The 18,515-nt window shown below is 41.3% G+C and overlaps 1 protein-coding gene across 2 annotated transcripts; it reads right to left on the reverse strand.

Annotated features, from left to right (window-relative positions):
* Positions 1-5,520: 5,520 nt before the first annotated feature.
* On the reverse strand, positions 5,521-10,181 carry LOC147895908 (uncharacterized). 2 transcript variants are annotated; one of them, XM_087382408.1, is made up of 10 exons: positions 10,057-10,181; positions 9,538-9,620; positions 8,943-9,364; positions 8,347-8,837; positions 8,193-8,243; positions 7,984-8,100; positions 7,421-7,557; positions 6,548-7,295; positions 6,224-6,422; positions 5,521-6,090 (listed from the first exon to the last, which is right to left on the reverse strand). In XM_087382408.1, the coding sequence occupies exons 2-9, from the start codon at positions 9,579-9,581 to the stop codon at positions 6,237-6,239; spliced, it is 2,196 nt and encodes a 731-aa protein (XP_087238534.1). In that variant the 5' UTR covers positions 9,582-9,620; positions 10,057-10,181; the 3' UTR covers positions 5,521-6,090; positions 6,224-6,236. The 2 variants fall into 2 exon arrangements, with proteins under 2 accessions (XP_087238534.1, XP_087238533.1); XM_087382407.1 differs by having other exon boundaries at positions 6,548-7,298.
* Between the last annotated feature and the right edge of the window lie 8,334 nt (positions 10,182-18,515).

Raw genomic sequence — 18,515 nt, forward strand, 5'->3', positions numbered from 1 at the left:
GAGGAGATAGCTCAAGATTTAATTAAGTACCTTTCCTATATGGAGGGCTCAACTCCTACAAAAACGAAAGGCTATGACGAGAGGGTCGGCAGGTTTTTGGAGCCATTGCCACATGAGGCTTGATAGCTTTGATAGCTTTGTTGAATTATCTTATTAATAAGCAATAAATCCCGTGGAATATGAGCAAGAGAGTAATCAAGCTGATCCCCAAAAGCTCTTCGAGGTCTCACCTAAGGATTGGAGGCCCCTCACTCTTCTCAATGTGGTGTCTAAAATGCTAGCTAAATTCTTCGCTGTGAATAAAGTTTTATCTTGCTAGATTATTTAACCCGAAGGAGTTCAGATTCATAAATGGTACGAATATCCATGAGGCCATTCTCCACATGGTATTTTCCATAGATTATGCCTTAACATAGAACAAGAGATTTATGCTTATTAACATTGACTTGGAGAAGGCTTATGACAAGATTAGTTGGGATTTCATTTTGATAACTCTAGAGAAGATGGGATTTGGTGAAGGATTCATTAGAATAGTTAATATGCTTCTATCCAACTCATATGTAGCTTGATCTTTGAATGGCTATTTGTATGGAAGCTTTGACTTTAAACGGTTCATGAGGTAGGGATGCCCCATTGAGCCCTTACTTTTCCTAGTTGTAACAGAGCCATTACTCAGACACATCAAGGCAGCGCGTGCATGTGGAAGAATCAAAGGTATGCGCTATGCACAGCTGCTCAGAGATGACAACAGTAACATGCTAGAGGTAGACCCCGAATCTGTGTCACCCCTAATGCAAGTATACGAAGAATTCTCAAAAGTTTATGGGTCCAAGATAAACAAGAGTAAAACAAAACAGCTCTTTGGATAGTTTGGAGTAGTAGACTTGATTGGAGAAACCAATTCAAATTTAAATGTGGAGAAACAGTAAGATATTTAGGATGCTCAGTTGGCGTCGAAACAACAATGTACTGGAGATTTGAATGGTTCACCAGGAAAGTCAAGGAGAAAGTGGACAAATGGGAACACATGTGCTTATCTTTTCTAGGAAGACTGAAAATGATATATCACATACTAGCATCAGCTTTGGTGTACATATGCTCAAACATCCCTTTCTCTAGAACTTCACTAGAGAAGATTGAAAAAATGTCCAAGGATTTTTTATGGTAAAAATAGCAACATATGATTAGTTTGGAAATTGGTCAATATCCCTAAAGAGTTCAATGGTTGGGAATGGAGGATTTTAGGAGCAAGACAAGGAACTATGTACTAAATAGGTTTGAAGAATTGAATCAGCTCAACTCTAGGTAGTCCTTATGAGGTGGTGGCAGGTAAATGAGGGAGCAAAACTAATAATCGGAGAGATCCAATTTGCAGGCAAGACATTTTATTGCTTCAAGGGAGCCTCAAACTAGCGAACTCGAAGACAGCCAAACATTAAAAATTACACGGAAACACAAACTGGAACAAGTCAAGTGGAGAGGTGGTAGAGCTTTGACTGGTGATGCCTTGTTGGGCTTGTCAGTCTACACAATATCCCACTAATCGAAAAGAACGCTAGGATGCAAAGAGCTATATGTAGGAAGGATGTAAGATGCTTTCTAGTGTGGGATAATAGCCAGTAGGCTTGGCATGATGCCAATGACTTAGAAGCGAAATTTGGCTTGACGAGGAGAGAGAAATCCTTTTGGGCTTGTAACGAAGTCCTAGAAGCAATCAAAGAAAGCTAGCCGACATGGATTCAAAGGATGGGTCAATTCAAGAGGCAAAGATGTCTCAAAGACCAACTATAGAGACTAGGTTGACAAGCTGGAAGGAAATGACTTTAAACAAGTGAAGAAGAGAGGGTAAAAATTGGCTCCTCGGGATGCTTAATTTATCTTGGCATTAAGATGCAAAAGTGTTTGGAAAGCTACACCTTTCAAAAAGGTGAATTTCATGTGGTGGCGCGTAGTGCCGTGATATAGGAATGTTTGGAGACGCGAAAGATTTGGAAAGAGATGGATGCAAGCTACAGGGATTTTGATAAAATGGAGTTGGAGACAAGCATTGCTGGGGGGATAAAAAAGAACTATGTTGTAGTATAAAGTTTTTCAAATAATCAAAGGGGTTATCATCTCTAAGATATAGACTGCCAGAAATAAAAAAGTTTTCAAGAATATTCTGGTTAGAGGGGAGTATTGTGAAAACGTTAAGCTCAAGTCTCTTGACCTGCTCAAGGTCAGAGGGATGAAGAGTGAAGGGATCAAATATGTTGCTAAGCTTCTAGAAGTGAGCATGTCATCTAAATTTGATTCATATTATGATGCGATCTTTCATTTGCGAGGTTTTTCAAATAATCAAAGGGGTTATTATCTCCAAGATATAGACTACCACAATCAAAAAGTTTTCAAGAATATTCCGTTTAGAGGGGAGTGTTGTGAAAACATTAAGCTCAAATCTCTTAACTTGCTCAAGGTTAGAGGAATGAAGAGTGAAGGGATCAAATATGTTGCTAAGCTTCTAGAAGTAAGCATGTCATCTAAATTTGATTCACATTATGATGTGATCTTTCATTTGTGAGTTTCTTGCAACCATCAATCATTGTGGGCTACAAGCTACGATTCCAACTCTGACAATAGATGCTCATGATGGCTTTTAAATAAGCTATATTAGTAAAAGATTTGGGGAGGGGGGGGTTGGCTTCGAAGGTATGCTCTTATCCAAATATCAAATGTTTTGGAAAGTTCTTTAAAACGTGGTGGCGCCTTATCTTTAGAAGGTTCACCCACCACCTCAAGGTTGGTATAAAAGTGAGGGGAGGTTGAACGAAGGGAGAGAGGGAAGAGGGCAGTGGCTAAAGGGAGGGAGAGAGGGGAGTGAGATGGCGAGAGTGGAGGAGAGATGGCAAGGGGGTGCGAGGGGAGGACACGTGAGGCAAAGGAGTGATGAGTGGGAGGGGAAGCAAGTTGAGGTGAGGCGGATGGGCAAGGGAAAGAATACATTAGGCACTTAGTCACTTAAGTTAATTGGATAATTAGATGCACTTATGTTAATTGGTGCATAGGAGGCCAATAAGAGAGTGAAACATAGGTGGAGTGAATAGGAGAGTGAAACACGATTACTTGGTAGGTACAATCTTATTTCATGAGCAATTCAAATGTCTAATCACAAACTCAAGAATGTCGATGACAATCATGACGTTTCATTCAGCATTGATCATAATAATTGGTTAACAACATTGTAGTACAAACTCAATGCAAGAGGGGGCCCTATTCAATTCAACATGTGCAAAAATATTATAAATGTGTTTATTGTTATTACCAATATGTACCCTCCTAATCGCTCCAAAAACTAAAATGCATTAATTAGTTTTGCCATGCACTCCACGCCTTCCTCAATGTAGGTTAATTGCATTATTTAAGCCTTGATCTCCCTCTTCAAACTTCCACTCCTAGATCTCCCCTCACTCCACTGCTGCGCGAGGCTATTGCAACCCCCCTCCATGCTCCTACACTCTCAAACTGATTTCCATCTTGGTTTCAATAGGACTAGGATGTCAGTGCATGAAAGAATCTAGATGTTCTAAAGTCTCCAAATGCATTAATTCATGTCTAAACTCAATTTTACCTTAATACCTTCATTCGAAGCAACTAATTAATTGAGTTTTCAATTTTTTCATGCTTGGGGAGCCCATTAGAGTACTTACTTTTATTATGCTTAGCTTTGAGCACCCCTTTCTGGAAGTTATATTGGATAAAAAGCAAAGGAGAGTACACATTTGAATAGATTTAAAAACATTTTCTACAAATCTGACCTTATAAGATAATTGTTCGCCTAATTTTCACCATTGTCCACTATTAGCAAGCTTCATTGCAACATGACTAAATTAAGTGTGAGGAAATACGTATCACAAAATCATGTCACCGTCATGTCTTGGTTAAATATTTCAATTGTGCAACTTTCTCTCGCCAATCAAGATGAATGTCTACCTTCGCCACATATCGCACCTTGCTCCGACATGTTAGCATTGAAGCATTTCCAAAAGTACAAGGAACCCCCAACACCTTTCCTTAGGGCCAACTTTGCCCGTGGAAATATAAGGGAGCTCCTCACCCAAATGGAGAATTGTGGGTAGCTCCTTCCCAAATCACACCAACCTTCACTTGCCACATGTAGCTACAAACCAAAAGCTCACTACCTATATCCAAAGTATTTGTGCATAGCAATATAGCTCCATAGATCCCTCGGCAAATACCCTTTTTCCATCCAATGGTACTTACACCTCATTTCTAATTGCTAATTCTTAGCGATAAATTACTACTAACGTCTCCCATCTCTATATGTTTGCAAGACATCCCCTACCATTAGACAAAGCCTACTAATCCTAGCTATATTGAATGTGTAGGAGCGATACTTGTAGCCACTCACAACTGCCCTACACTATGCTGGATGCCCTGTACTTCTTGCCCACGATAAAATGATTTTCATAGTTTGAACACATTCCAATTGCAACCAAAGAGAGCATTGTTCTTCCACATCTGGAGAGCATTGTTCTTCCACCACATCTGTCACGTGGTGGCCATCTGCTATTCTCCTTGGCAACCTAAATAGGAGTGGGCAGAACTTTGTATGGGCCTAAGAAGTATAATGGGACCGGACTCAAGATCATTCGTTTAGGCATAACTTGTTTACAAAAATGAAGAGTCAATACCTGTTCAAGTAGACAGTAGCACACTATGCAAGGCAAACATGATGCACTACAAAGTAGCAGCAGAAAGATCATTCACACATACATAACAAGCAAACAAAAATGTAGACAGCAGCAAGACCTGCTTGTGAGAGAGAGAGAGAGAGAGAGAGAGAGAGAGAGAGAGACCTCAGTCCATTGACCCGGGTATATATCTTCCATTTTATTCAACAACTCCAGCATCCAAGACTTCAAAATTTTCATCATCACCAAAGAGCATATTCTTAACAAGGAATCTTGGTACAAAACCATTAAGCCGTTTCCAATTCAGCACTAACTCATTATTGCAATCTTGAGCAAGCCTCTATTTTTAAATTTATAGAAGAACAATTCTATCAAGCCAAAGCCTTCGTGGAAGGAGACAGCCTACCCACAGAGTCCTACAATCGGACAGAGGCAGATCTTAATGTCCTGTGCGAGGGAATCCAACAGGGTAGATGGCTCCGACCAAGTATATAATAAGGCCAAGAGAGAACATTAGCTTGATAATTGCCATTACAATAGGACAATTACTTTTTTCTCATGAAACAAAGTCTCCAACACGCATGACAATGGCCAACAACCTCCAAACTACTTTGCAATCTGCTCAGCCTCCACCATTTGAAGAGTTGTTTACGTTGGAAAACCCCAACATGGCCTGGTATTAAGAAACCAGGGATCCCACGTTGGACCCTCTAAACCCCATCATGGCCCCAAAGTACACAGCTTAACATAACTCAACCAGGACATGTAATCGCAACTGTTATCGGCTATCATTTTAAGTTCCAGGACAGGAAAATTTCTCATCCTATCGTTTCACAAAACAGACAAAAATTTAATAAAAAGCCAGATTGTTGAAGTCCTCCTTGACACGAAATTGTGGATTTGCAACAAAGCTCCTATTCCTAGAAATTATACAAGAAAATTCTTTGGACCCAATCTGTGCTTTTAAACGACGCTTTGGTTGTACATAGCTCTTTAAAGCTGATCTTTCTCTAACCGCAACCCTGTCCCAATCCAAAGAACTAAGGTCTCAGCTAATGTTAGGGCGGAATGCTTCTCTCAGCACCTTCGTGAGGTTTCAAGAGTATGGACAGGAACAAACTTTGTTAGCTCGGTGATTCCTACTTCCAATCTTACAGAACCTTCTACAAAAAGAAAATCATAACAAAGTGGGAGTCACAACCTACAAGATGAACTGCTGTCACACAACTTTTACAATCGAGTGACAATGTGCAGAAAGGGAAACAGTCAGTGCATTTGGTCTTTGTAAGCACAGATTCCTAATCAGTAACCCATGGGTTCCAGACACAAAATTAAGCCTTCTAACCTTCAAAAATGCATTTAGGGAACTGGCCTTCAAAAGTAGTCAATGCCCTAGTTTCTGCCACATAATCAGCAAAACGAGAAACCTATCAGTAAGCAGTTTCTGTTCCCTCACAGTGAACCGCATCATACAAATGAAAAAGCAGCTTTTTCAGTCCACAAAGCATGAAAAAGATGTACTAAAACCTTACCTGCATCACTTCCTTATGTCACTTTCTTTTTTTTCGCTGAGGAAGTGCCAGTTTTCTTTTTCTGAGACATCAGGCTCGACAAAGAGCTCACTTTGGCTGGTTTTGCTTCAGTGTCAACATCACTCTTCCCTTCAGAAACCAAGATCAGCTCGAGTTCCCTCCATTCAAGGTCCTCTTGATCATCATCCTCGTATTTGACCTGAAAAAAAAAGCTACTTGCCTATCAATGTGACAGGACAGCATGAAATTGATGCTAGGGGAGGGGGTCCCTAACAGATTTTTCCAGGACAAAGGGATTGAGCAGGTAAAGTTTGAAAGCCAAACCTTGAAGTACTTTGTTTTCTTATCATAATTTACTACAACTCCATCATAGAGTGTGCCGTTGAAATCCTTTCTGATTGGTTTGCCTATAAACGTAGCCTCTCCCACTTTCTCACCCTCCCAACCAGAAGTTACAATATCTTCCTCAGCTCCCCTTTTCAGCCGTTTGCTCTTCACATCTGCGAGTTCTTCACCATCTGCTTTCCGCTTTGGGGTGCCCTTTGGTCCCTTTGGGGTATCCTCCACCTTTATTCCACTTCCTGGTGACTTAAAACTCCAACGGTTCTTACCTATTTTCTTGCCAGAACTATCAGTCAGCTTCTTTATATTTCCCATTTTTTGTGCTTCAGGTGTATTCAAATCCAAGCCTCTCGACACTTTGGTGAAGTTTCTTGATTTAGAAGACCCAGTCTTCCTGCTCTTAGGAGTGACAGCACGTTTTGCTTTGCCCTTTCCACTCTTCTTCGTTTGAGAAGGTACTGGAGTTTTGAAAGATGGTGAATCTGAGACCTCCTCAGACTTGGTCTTTGACTCCACCTTGCTATCTCGCTTTCCTGGACTCTTCGGAGTTCTCGCTGCTTTATTAGGCTTTCTAGCAGTGGATTTCTTCGTGCTTTTGACCTTGGATCCCGGAGATTTAGATCTGGCAGGAGTTTTGGTTGCAGGTCTTCCCATTTTTTTCAGTGATCCCTGCCTTCCTGTACTGGTACTTTTAGGAGTTTCAGCACCCATTTTCTTTGGTTTCTTTGAGCTTCTGACAGGATGGAAGAGAATAAAAATTACTTAAGTCATGTAATCACTAGTCTTAACGCAGGAAATCTATCGGTTTGCACAACTAAAAAAAGAACAATTAGACAGACACTTGCAAAATTTTACTTTTTGAATTCTTCATCAGCACCTCCCTCGGTGTGAGGCCTTTTCTTTTTGGATGATGACGAAGTGCCAGGAGCAGCCAAGAACAACTTCACTTCGTCCAATTCCATGTCTTCCACATCTCCATCCTCGTAAATAACCTGAACACAGTGTTTTGACAAAATTTACCAATAAAATGCAGAGTACATTGACCTACAAAACAGCAGAGCGGATACAGATGTCCAAGAAGTTACAAAGACGTGACACTAGACCAGGCAAATTTCTTTGATAATATACATCAGGTTTGTTTGGCATAGCCTGTGGATGGAATCACAAACTATTTGACAAAACAGAAAACCTAGCCCTCTAAACAGTTTCATTTCCCAGTGCGCCTGAGTGGTCACAGACAATTTATAATTATAATTTTCATCGTGCATCTTACACTACTAACTTCTAAGTCGATTATGCACTTTCAAAGACTTCTTCACTAAAATGCAGAGTTTGCAGATGAGCCCTCAATGCAGTGTTACTTTAAAAGAGAAGTTAAAAAAGAATCTACTTTATAACAATTTGGAGGAGCCGCTCACTTTGAACCACTTGTTTTCTGAATCATAATCAACAACATCCCCCAAGAAGGTTTTCTTTCCAAACTTCTTCCGCACTTTTTGACCCTTGAGTGCTTGGACATCCTCTTCACTGACTTCCTGACAAGCCAAGAAAAACCAACTCAATACAAGTCATGAGAGCTGGGTTGCAAAGCTACGGTGGACATAGAACTTGAAAAGCTAAAACTGACCTTGCGTTCGACAGCTGGCTGCTCCTGTAATGTGTGTTCACCCTCTGGCGGCTTCTCAAAGGGACAGCAAAGACACCCAACTCAGTACAAGCACGTCAACGAGCTAGATTCTGAAACATTGTTTAGACAAAATACTTATAAACATACAACTCACATTGCTGTCGATAGATGGCAGCTGCTCCTGCGGCAGCTGCAACTGTACTTGTTCATCCTCTGGCAGTTTCTGGGGAAGCAGTTCACTACTCACTACACGTATTTCTGTTGAGGTAGTTTCAAATTCTGTTACTATCACATCTGGCGTGGGCAGCTCGTCTGCATTGGCTTCTCCGGGGCCAACTTGCTCCTCATGCAATGGCTCAACCCCGGATTGTTCAATCCCAGAAGGTGCAACTTCAGCACCTCCATCTTGAAAACATGGCAATTCATTACACGGTTCTCCAGTCACCACACCAGTAGGTTCCAAATCGGAGACACCACCTGACCCTTCAGTGGGAACCTCCATCCCCACTTTCGCAGAAATGTCAGTTAAAGCATCCGTACCCCCTGAGGTCGTAACCACTGGCGTAGTATTTTCGGCTGGGGAAAGATCAGGGGCTGGAGCCTCTCGAGAATGCTGCAGATGAGCATCGGAGGATGGAAATTGCTCTGCAACGCCAAATTTTACGATCGGTATAATAAGCAAAACTTATTCTATCCTTTGTTGTGCCTCAGCAGACGAGCTGCAGTAACAGTAAAACCTACATTACATACCGAAAGCATCTCCAGAACCACCATCTAACAACGATGCAGACGTGACCATGCCATCTTTCAGCACAACCATGTCGTCAAACGCCTCTGAATCGTTGGTCTGCTGAGTTTCTTCCTCAAGGATAGGCGCTGTATCAGCTTGAGAGGGCACGGAGTCTCCAAAGGAAGGAAAGTTGGGATAAGGAAACGGCGTATCAGATGGGGCAGTGTTCAAGTCGTTCGTCAAGGGATGGAAAGTAAAAGTCGAGACGGGAACGCTTCCTGTATCAGTATTGGCAGCACTGCTGGCGGGTGCGTTGGCGCCGGCCACATCCGCCACGCCTGCAGAAGTGGGAACGGGAGAAATACTGTCCCCGGATACCATTTCAGCTGCCGGCGGAGCAAAGAACTCTTTGATTTCTGGATTGAAGACCTTGTCCGCCTCTCTACAGCACCACCATCGAATGAGCAATTTGCGTACACTTAGTGCTCGTAGGTTTTTGCCTATAACGTGTACTAAGATTACCTCGTCGTCCAGAAAACGAAAGTAAGCAGCCCAGGAAACCGTAGTTGACAGAAAATTTCGACAAGGAAACAAAAGTTATGTGAAAATCCATACCTTTTGGCGCCAGCATTAGGGTAACTGTAGCTCCGGACCTCCATGGAGTCGAAAATTCTAGGTGCGCGACCGGAACGCAGCACCTGAGGCAACAACAGCGACAACAGGTTTACTGCAAAGAATCGTGAGCCCCTACCAGCCGCACGAACAGAAAGAGCAAGAAAAATGCTTATGCCCTGTGTTCTCTGATCTTCCATCCCTCTTTCCTTTAGCCTCTGCGTCCTTCATTCCACTACAAACGACTACCATAAGAAATCGAAGTCTACCGAAAAGCAAAAGCTAGGGCAACGCCGCAAGCGGCAGGGGAGATCTATTCCTGTTCGCGTCCCTGGACGTCCCTGTGAAGCGAAAGGCACAAAATCCCTGACGAAAGCACAAAAGCTGATCTATTCCGTGACCGCTAGGTCCCTAATAGTCCCGTGATAACGTAAAGCAAAGGCAGAGAGAGAATTGAAAGCAAAAGAGGAAGGAAAAGGCGAGGAGAAATGCGAGGGGGGAGGAGAAGGGGGAGAGAGAAACCTGTGAAGGAGGAGCAGTGAAGCTCGCGAGCGAGAACCTGGGAGGAGAAGAAGGAATCCAAGGTACTTACTAATAATATAAGATATAAGAAGAAGAAGAAGAAGAATGAAGAAGAAGAAGAAGAAGATGATGATGAAAATTTGGGGGAGATTAGGAGAGGTCCAAACACAACACCAGTTGCCCGTTTGCACCTGCCATCATCATCATCATCATCATCATCATCATCATCATCATTCATCTCCTCCTCATCCCCCCCCGTTTCGCACACAACAATCGCCTCCTGCTACTGCTGCAACCCATCGACCTCGTCGAAGCTCTTACGTGCCCGGACTTGGCTAGCGCTAATGCTAGGAGCCTCGCACGACAGCACGTCAGGGTGAAGAGGAGAAATCTCCGTCTCCAACCGGGCTCCCGTATGCCAAATTCTAGTAGCGCAGAAATAGGTGTGAGCCGTGGGACCATATCAGGCCCTGGGAAAACAAGGCGAATTTGCCTCGTTTGCCATACGTGAGAACGGCCTGTAATACACACAGGCACTATCAACATTTAGGCCAAGCTGCCCTTGAGTTCAAGCTGCTCAAGATTCCACCTCGGTCACCTCGTAGGGGGGCACTGTTGGCGCTTTCAATTTCACTACAACACAAAAAAAGAGGGGGAAAAAAGGACGCTGCCACCTCAATTATTGGATGTTGGAAGTTGTCAGCTACTAAGGTGCATTTGATTCCCTCCTACCAACGTAGGCCACAGGCGGATGTGCCCCTTGTAGTTGGCCATGTGTGTGTGTGTGTGTGAGGGGGGGGAAAAGGCTTTTAAAAAATGGCAAGCTAGAAGTTCCTAGCTCGACCTCCTCCAAGATAGAACCATAACTCGAGCCTAGAATATGTGTTGTGAATATGGAAATGGTCAATTGACAACCTCACTCCAGCTAAGCTCATGCAAGAGGTGCTCTAACACCGTCCCTACATCGCACCTCTCGCCTCTCTACCTATACCCACATATGATGAACACGGTGCAAGTATGTCGTCACCATCGCAACTTTTGCTTTGCAAGAACCCCCAAGACATCTTACATAGAAACAAAAGCTCTCAAGATACACTCTAAAGTCATTCCAATGAAAGGGCTTAAGACTTCAACATAAGGGTTTAACCAAAGACTAAACCTATAGCGCTCTAGGAAGGCGAAGAGGTGCTCTAAGAGCACGATCACGCAATGTCAAACACGTCTCACACAATGGCGAAGAGGTGCTCTAAGAGCACGATCACACAATGGCAAACATATCTCAAAATTTTGGATGGTAGGACCCTTTCATGAAAGAAACTCGATGGAAAGCACACTTCCACACATAGTTCATGAGTGACTTGTTCTCTACCACCGTCACTCCTCAAGCATTTCAACTTTCTATACTTGACCAAGCTTCTACCATTGTTGTTAAGACTTTATGACTACTCAAGGAACTATTTTGGGGACACACCACAATGGATACTATTGTGTGGGCAGTCTCAACAATTACAAGATTGACAATGAGATCAAGGTGAAAGGCAATAGCCAATGCACTCTCACCAAAGTGTTCTACTAACTTTAAGTAACATCCACACACTGGTGCGATGTTTACCCAGCAACAAATCTTACTACTAGAAGCTTCACAACCCTCTTGCCCTTGTAGTGTATTGCTACCACTAACAAGCTTGTGTCTAGTGGTGGACACTTGGAATTTAAATAGTGCCCCACATGGAGGCTGCAGGGCTAGATTATTACCCAACCACCACCATGCTTGTGCTTGGTTCAAGACATGGTGTAGTGGGAGGCTGCACACTGCTACTACCACCAATGAGCTTATTCTTGGTGGACACATGGCACCTAGTTCATCCTTGCCACCAACTCGCTTATACCTAGTGGAGGAGGGCTCATTGCGACTTATTAGCACCGTATGGAGGGGCTACTATACGTTGTATTGTTTCCCTCCCACTAGATCGCTAAAAGGCATAGTTCAAGAGCATCGTCTACATAATTCATTTGAAAAAAGGGCATAGCTCAAATGTACAACCATTGAACTTGTTGTCATGGAACTTGGAAGTGATGAAGGAGATGGAGGAAGAGTTGACAAGATAGATGGAACTTGTGTTTCAATTAAAGTGCTCAAGTAGCCAATTGCAACTACTTTGGCAAATCAAGTAGTTCACTTCAAGATGGATGGACTTGTGTTTCATTCAAGTGCTCAAGTAGTCAATTGCACACTTCAACAAGCATGGATTGTTATGGGATGTTGAGAATAGTGTAAATTGCACGATCTAGAGAGGACCCTAAGAGGAGACATGGAAAAACCCTAACCCTAACCCTAAGTGATAAAATGTATACGTTCTCATCTTCCATGATTTGAAATTTGTTGTACAGTTAGCTCTCTCACATCCTCCACCATCCCTTGGTTGAAGAAATGAGAGTTAGGGCAAGGTACCTATGACCCAAAGTCTATTAACATCAAGGTAAGTCCTTAAGGCCAATAACCTCTAAATTGGACCATAAAAGAGTCAAATCAACTCCAAATTGGACCTAGTCTTCATTGACATTTCAACCACAAAAAGAACCATATTTCGAAGGAAAAATCTTCATTTTTGGGCATCATGTGACAAAGTGCAATCATTGCACTCATTTCAGGTACTCTATGAAACAAAAAATTAATGTATCGTGGTGCACATAGATCATAATTAGATGCAACCTTCACCATCAAGTTCAATGCATCAAATCCAAAATTTTCAAATAATTGCAATTTTCCAAGATATATGGCACATTCTTCAAAAGTATAACTTCTATACTAGTTTCCGACACATTTTTTTGGTAGTTTTGGCAATATCTTTAAAATCAATTATCAAACTTTAGCTCTGATTTCATAGGCAAGTTCCCTACATAAAAGATACATTTTCAAATCCTCAAGTGGACACTTCTACATCAAAGTACACAAACATGGTAAAAACTCATGATGATTTGCATTTCTTGGAGAATCGGAATACCAAAGTGGATGACAATAAGTATGGCAATTATAAATTGCAAATTGGTAAATATATTCCAACTAAAGAAACTTAGGAACATTATCAAAGAAAAAAAAGACTTGTCAAAGCCCCATCATTAACATAAACAACACCTTGACAATAGATGAAGTAAGCGAACTCAATCAAAATAAAGTACTCCTAAGATGAAAGAGCTCAATTGGCACTTAATCTTGCTTCAATGTAAGGACACATGATCTCAATTATTAGGGAAGAGACATCAAAATGAATGCATGGAAAGCATTAGATAACAAATTCAATGCAAATAATGTGTCAAGAATCATAATGCTTGAAAATCAATTCAATAATGCAAAGAAGTTATCCCAACGAGAGAGGTTAGGTTTACCTTGTGAGAGAGGACTATATTACTTTTTCTAAATTAAAGACATTGCAGACCAATTGGCTAGGAAACAAATAATGAAAGACTTACACTAAACAAGTCTTGGCAAGGACTATCAGCCAACTTGTGATAGCCATGGTCACTAGAGATGCTTCAGTAACATTTGAAATTGTCTCTGACATTCTTATGCATGAGAAAAAATGGAGAAGTTCCACTACAGATTCAAAGAATCATCAGTAAGCATCCTCTATTAGAGGCAAAGGTTTCCAAAGAGGAAGAGGTAGAAGTCAAAATAAGACATAATGCCAAAGGGAACTATTCACATAACCTTGGTAGACACTCCAACAATTACTATGGATCATCATATTCATCACATCGCCATCATGGTCCTTCCAAGTAGAGAAGGTTACAAATCCAACACTCTAAAAAGAACTACAGGCAACTATAAGTATTGTGGCATTTTGAGCCACTAGGAACTCAAATGCAGGAACAAACAAAGGGTATTGTTAATGAATATTTTTTGGATTTATTGCAAACCATCACTCTTTTCAAAAACTCATTGCAACATAGGTAAGGCCTATTGTTTAGGCATTCTAGTGAGTAGGTGGGTTCCTTGGCACTCTTCAATGACCTAGACCCTAGACTAGATCCTTGAGCTACTTAAAGGGGCATGCCACCCTGGATTGAGACTTAAGAGAAGGAGTCAGGGTGGATATTTGCCTTCCAAGACTTTTTCAATATGTTATGTGAGCAAAACAACTCTAGGCTACTATATCAAGGCAACTCAAAGCGATTGTGCCCTTTGGGATGAGTTACTAATAGTTTAAAGGCAAAGCTATGTGGCTCCCTTCTTGATGAACTTTGATAAGCCTTTTCCAACATGTAGCAATCTCATAGAAGACAAAGATGAGAGGTTGGCCGATTGAATCTCCTTTGGAAGAGAACATCAGTGTACCTCTTTCGTATTGAAGAGTTATGAGAAATTCAATGGTCACGAAGGAACTTAGAGCTAACAATGAAAGATTGAGTCCCTCTGGAACTCTTTCTAATGGAGCAGTACTTGAACAACGAGCCACACCATTATGAGCCTGGAGGTAAGCATTATGATTGTTTGTGTTAGCATGAATTGTCCTTGAAACCTTAGTCACACTTTTGATGAGCGTGAGGGCAAAAATAGATGACAGGCTTGGTCTTATATAAGATTCTACACTTATACTAGTGAACTAGTCCATGAAGTCCTTCATAACATTAGCATTAATGGAAGTGATTGCTTTGCACATATTCAATAGCGTGGTTGTTGAAATTTAGGGGTTTTATATCTCATTGTGGACCTTCCTTAATGCACTTGTGAAGGAGAGATGGGATCTAATGGAGGCTTCTTCTAGAGTGTTGATTTAGTGGGTCTTCAATTCAACACTCATTGATTGATGAGTTTGTCTGCAAAATTGATTGTTTTAGTAGTCTCTTTAATGGAGACTCAGTGCAAGTGCCTAGCACAAATATTGAAAAAGGGATGATTCAACTTAATTGATTTAGCAACCTTGAATTGGTCCAACACGCTGATGTGAATTACCAATCTTTGGCTAGACATGTCAAAATTTTACATGGGATGATGACCATGAGGCTCTTGTATTTGAGTTCTTAACTGGTGAAGATAGTTTTGCTACTGATTGGTGCATATGCAGAGATGACATGGGAGTAGCTCAGGGCTCTTTAATGAACAGCTAACAAGCTAGATACTTAAAAATTCTAATTCTAGATCTCATACAAGATAAACAAACTATAAGTGGGATATGTAGGTTGAACTTGTTTGCCGAGTTGGTCATCAGGGTGCATCTTTTAAACCTTCTCATGATTGCCCATGTTTTTCCTACGGCATGCCTCTTGGACTTGTCTTTGATCTTGCCTTTACTTGCATTCAAGGTTTTGCCATTGATTTGCACTCATTTGGCCTTCAAATTACTTCTCTATGGGTGACACTTTTGTACCAACATCTGATGACTAATAGCTAGATAAGCTTGCCCTCGAGCTCTAAACCCTAGGAGGCCATGATCCTTAGGCACATTATCATTCTTTTTTGTTTGATATTTGGTACCTACAAAGCGAGGTTAGCAAATACATGGGAAAACCAATGAAGCTTGCAAAGCATCTTCAGTGTGATGCAACTATAGGTACATCGAGTAGGAAATATGCAATCTACTTTCTACACTCTCTTAGAATGTGCAACCACACTAGTGAGTGATAGGGAAAACTATTACTCAGAAAGTACTAAGTTTGCAACTACAATGTGGGTGCATCTCTCTACCACTACAAGAGTTGGGCAATAGGATCCATTCATAGAGCCATCATTAGTTGTTGAGCAAATAATTACAGTGGTATGATAGATTCTTCATTGGTCTAAGCCTATTTTACACTTTAAAGTACAACTTTGCATGCGATTTCACTAATTGGAGCAAGATGTCCACCATATATTCTGCCCAAAAAGGGGTAGTTCTTTGAAGGTAAGCCATGCATTGTGTGATATTGACTTTCTCAAAGCTACACAAGACCATTATTTGAATCCCTTTGAAAACATGGACAAAATAGTCATGCAATGCCAATTGATTGACCATATAGATCCACGCTACAAATGTTGGATGGATTTTGTAGTTTGATTTTCTAGAGAGACAAGTCATCCATATTGCTCACCTAGTTGAGTTGTATATGTGGTATGAGAAGATCATCTAGTGAAGAGGGCCACAATACCTAATCTTTGACATTTTTGTTTCATGAATGCTTGATATGTGTCACCATGTCCTCCCTAGACAAAGTCTCAGTGAGAGGATGCTAGATTAGAATTTAATCAAATACAAGGTGCTATTGACCAACATGAATGAGCAAGGAGAGATGATACATCCATTGTGAGTTGGGAGTTAAATCAACATACTAACATTGATTTCTTTCACCGCATTAGATTCGCTTTATAAGCCATAATGCTAAAGCCTAGTATATGCAAGTGCAAAAACTATCTAATTGACAATTCTAATAGAGGTTCCAAAGAAAGCGATTGATGTGCACTCTAAGATAGTGAAGTGCTACACCAAGTTGCACTCAATCAGAGCAGGGTAGGCAAAGAACATTTCTATGGGACGCATGTCGTTGCCATCCACAAATATCTTTATTTAATTGACCTGATGCTCTACAAGGTAGTCTTTGAGGATGTCATTTGTTGCTTAGAGGAGACTGAGAATTTCCTTCTTGAGAGGTGGTGGTTGCAATAGCCAGACAGTCTTGAGGCTCAATAGGAAATGCCATTAGGGAATTCAAGGGATGCAAAGAGGAAGCAACAAGAGGTAATCATCGATATGAGATGATGAGGTGGAGCCATTGAAAAAAAAGAAATGTAGGCTCAATTGAAGAAATATCATGGGATTCCCTTTGTCCTAGTAGTCAATAAGCTGACTTTCCCCCCACCTTCACTAATTCCTCAATATAGAGAGACATCTACCAAGGAGATGGATCAAGGTTCCCCACCACAAGCTGAGCCCATAGGTGGACTTCAAAACTTGATTCTTTTGAAAGATGCCAAACTTTTGATTTTTATGTATTGTCCTAAGATTCCATTGAGTGAGGTCAGTAAAAGAATAGGAGAACAAAGGTTAAGAGGATATAGAGTCTTCTGAGGACAGTAAACCTCAAAAAAGTCATGCAAATAGGGCACCTTTTCATTGGCACACATTAGTCCCCTCAACTCTCACATATGAAATAGCACGCAGATGTAGCATCTGTAACCACTCCCTCAAGGATGGGGGCAAATTTCCACGCTAGGTATGACATGCCTCCACTGTCACTACCATGGAAAAAGGTAGTTGAGTAGATAGAGCATCTCTTCATTGGTGCACATTTTGTCCCCTCAAAAATTTCACATATGAAGAAGTATGTAGGTGCAGCATCAACACCCACTCCCTTGGGGATGGTAAAGTTTCCAAGTCAAGTATGACGTGAGATGTCTCCAAATTCAAGTCAAGTTCATCTGCTGAGTTTTGGGTAAATGCTTGTTCATATTTCAAGTCCCAAGTCTCCTAGATTGTTTTTAGAAATACGCTAACATGAGGGTCAACTCAGGTGACAAATGTTCTCTCTCGCCATGTGTGTCTTGAGGCGTGTATCATCAAATTTGATTCTGGCTAGAGAAAAATGGCACTGCTCCTAGCAATTGAGTAGGTCCTCACGTGAATGTGAGGGTCAACTTGTCTAATGAGTGCCCTCTCTCTCTCTCTCTCTATGTGTGTGTGTGATGGATTCGATTGTAACTGGAGAAAATTCATTGCTCCTAGCAACCAATCAAACCCTCATGTTGGCATGATGGTGAATTGGGTTTGTTGAATGGTTGGTCTCAATATGTTGTCTCAAGGTGTGTTTCAATAGATTCATTCAAATTAGTGAAAAAGGCAGCAATCGAATGGATGCTCATGCTAATGCGAGTCTCATCTGGGTTGTTGAATACCCTCTCTCTCTCTCTCTCTCTCTCTCTCTCTCTCTCTCTCTTTAAGTGTCTCAAAATGTGTTTGATTAGATTTGGTTTTAGCATGATTGAAAAGCCACTACTCGTAGTAGCGATTGAGCAAACCCTCATGTAGGCCGCATGAGTGCCATGGCATTGCTAAATGCCTTTTTTTGCTATGGGTGTCTTGAGGTGTGTTTGAATGGATTTGATTCTAATGAAAGAAAAAGGCATTGCTCCTAGCATGAGGGTCAACTTGGCTATTGAATGCTCACTTTTACTGTGGGTGTCTCAAGGTATGTCTTGATGGATTTGATTTTGACTAGACAAAAAAAGCATTGCTTTTAGTAATTGAGTAGACCCTCACACCCACAAGGATCAACTTGGCCCCTATCAATTGCCTATCCTTGCTTTGGGTTCCTTGAGGCCTCTTTTAAAGTATTCAACTCTAACTAGAGAGAAATGGCACTATTCCTACTAGCCAAGTAGTCCCTCACATCGATGTGGTCAAGTCAGCTGCTGTTGTTAATGAATACCTACTCTCAAGATGTCATGGATGGATGTATGAAGAGTCATGATTGTCCATCAGATCTCT

This window comes from Dipteris shenzhenensis, chromosome 12 (genome assembly GCF_047967505.1).
Source record: "Dipteris shenzhenensis isolate YYH24624 ecotype China chromosome 12, Dip_SZ_1.0, whole genome shotgun sequence".
Lineage (NCBI taxonomy): Eukaryota > Viridiplantae > Streptophyta > Polypodiopsida > Gleicheniales > Dipteridaceae > Dipteris > Dipteris shenzhenensis.

Excerpts from the sequence above, each read along its gene's own strand:
- LOC147895908 (XM_087382407.1), bottom strand. The coding sequence starts at position 9,581 with ATGGAGGTCCGGAGCTACAGTTACCCTAATGCTGGCGCCAAAAG. Across the intron at positions 8,244-8,346 it reads TGCCATCTATCGACAGCAAT|CCGCCAGAGGGTGAACACAC; the intron begins GTGAGTTGTATG and ends CCCTTTGAGAAG. Across the intron at positions 7,299-7,420 it reads GCTGATGAAGAATTCAAAAA|AAGCTCAAAGAAACCAAAGA; the intron begins GTAAAATTTTGC and ends CCATCCTGTCAG.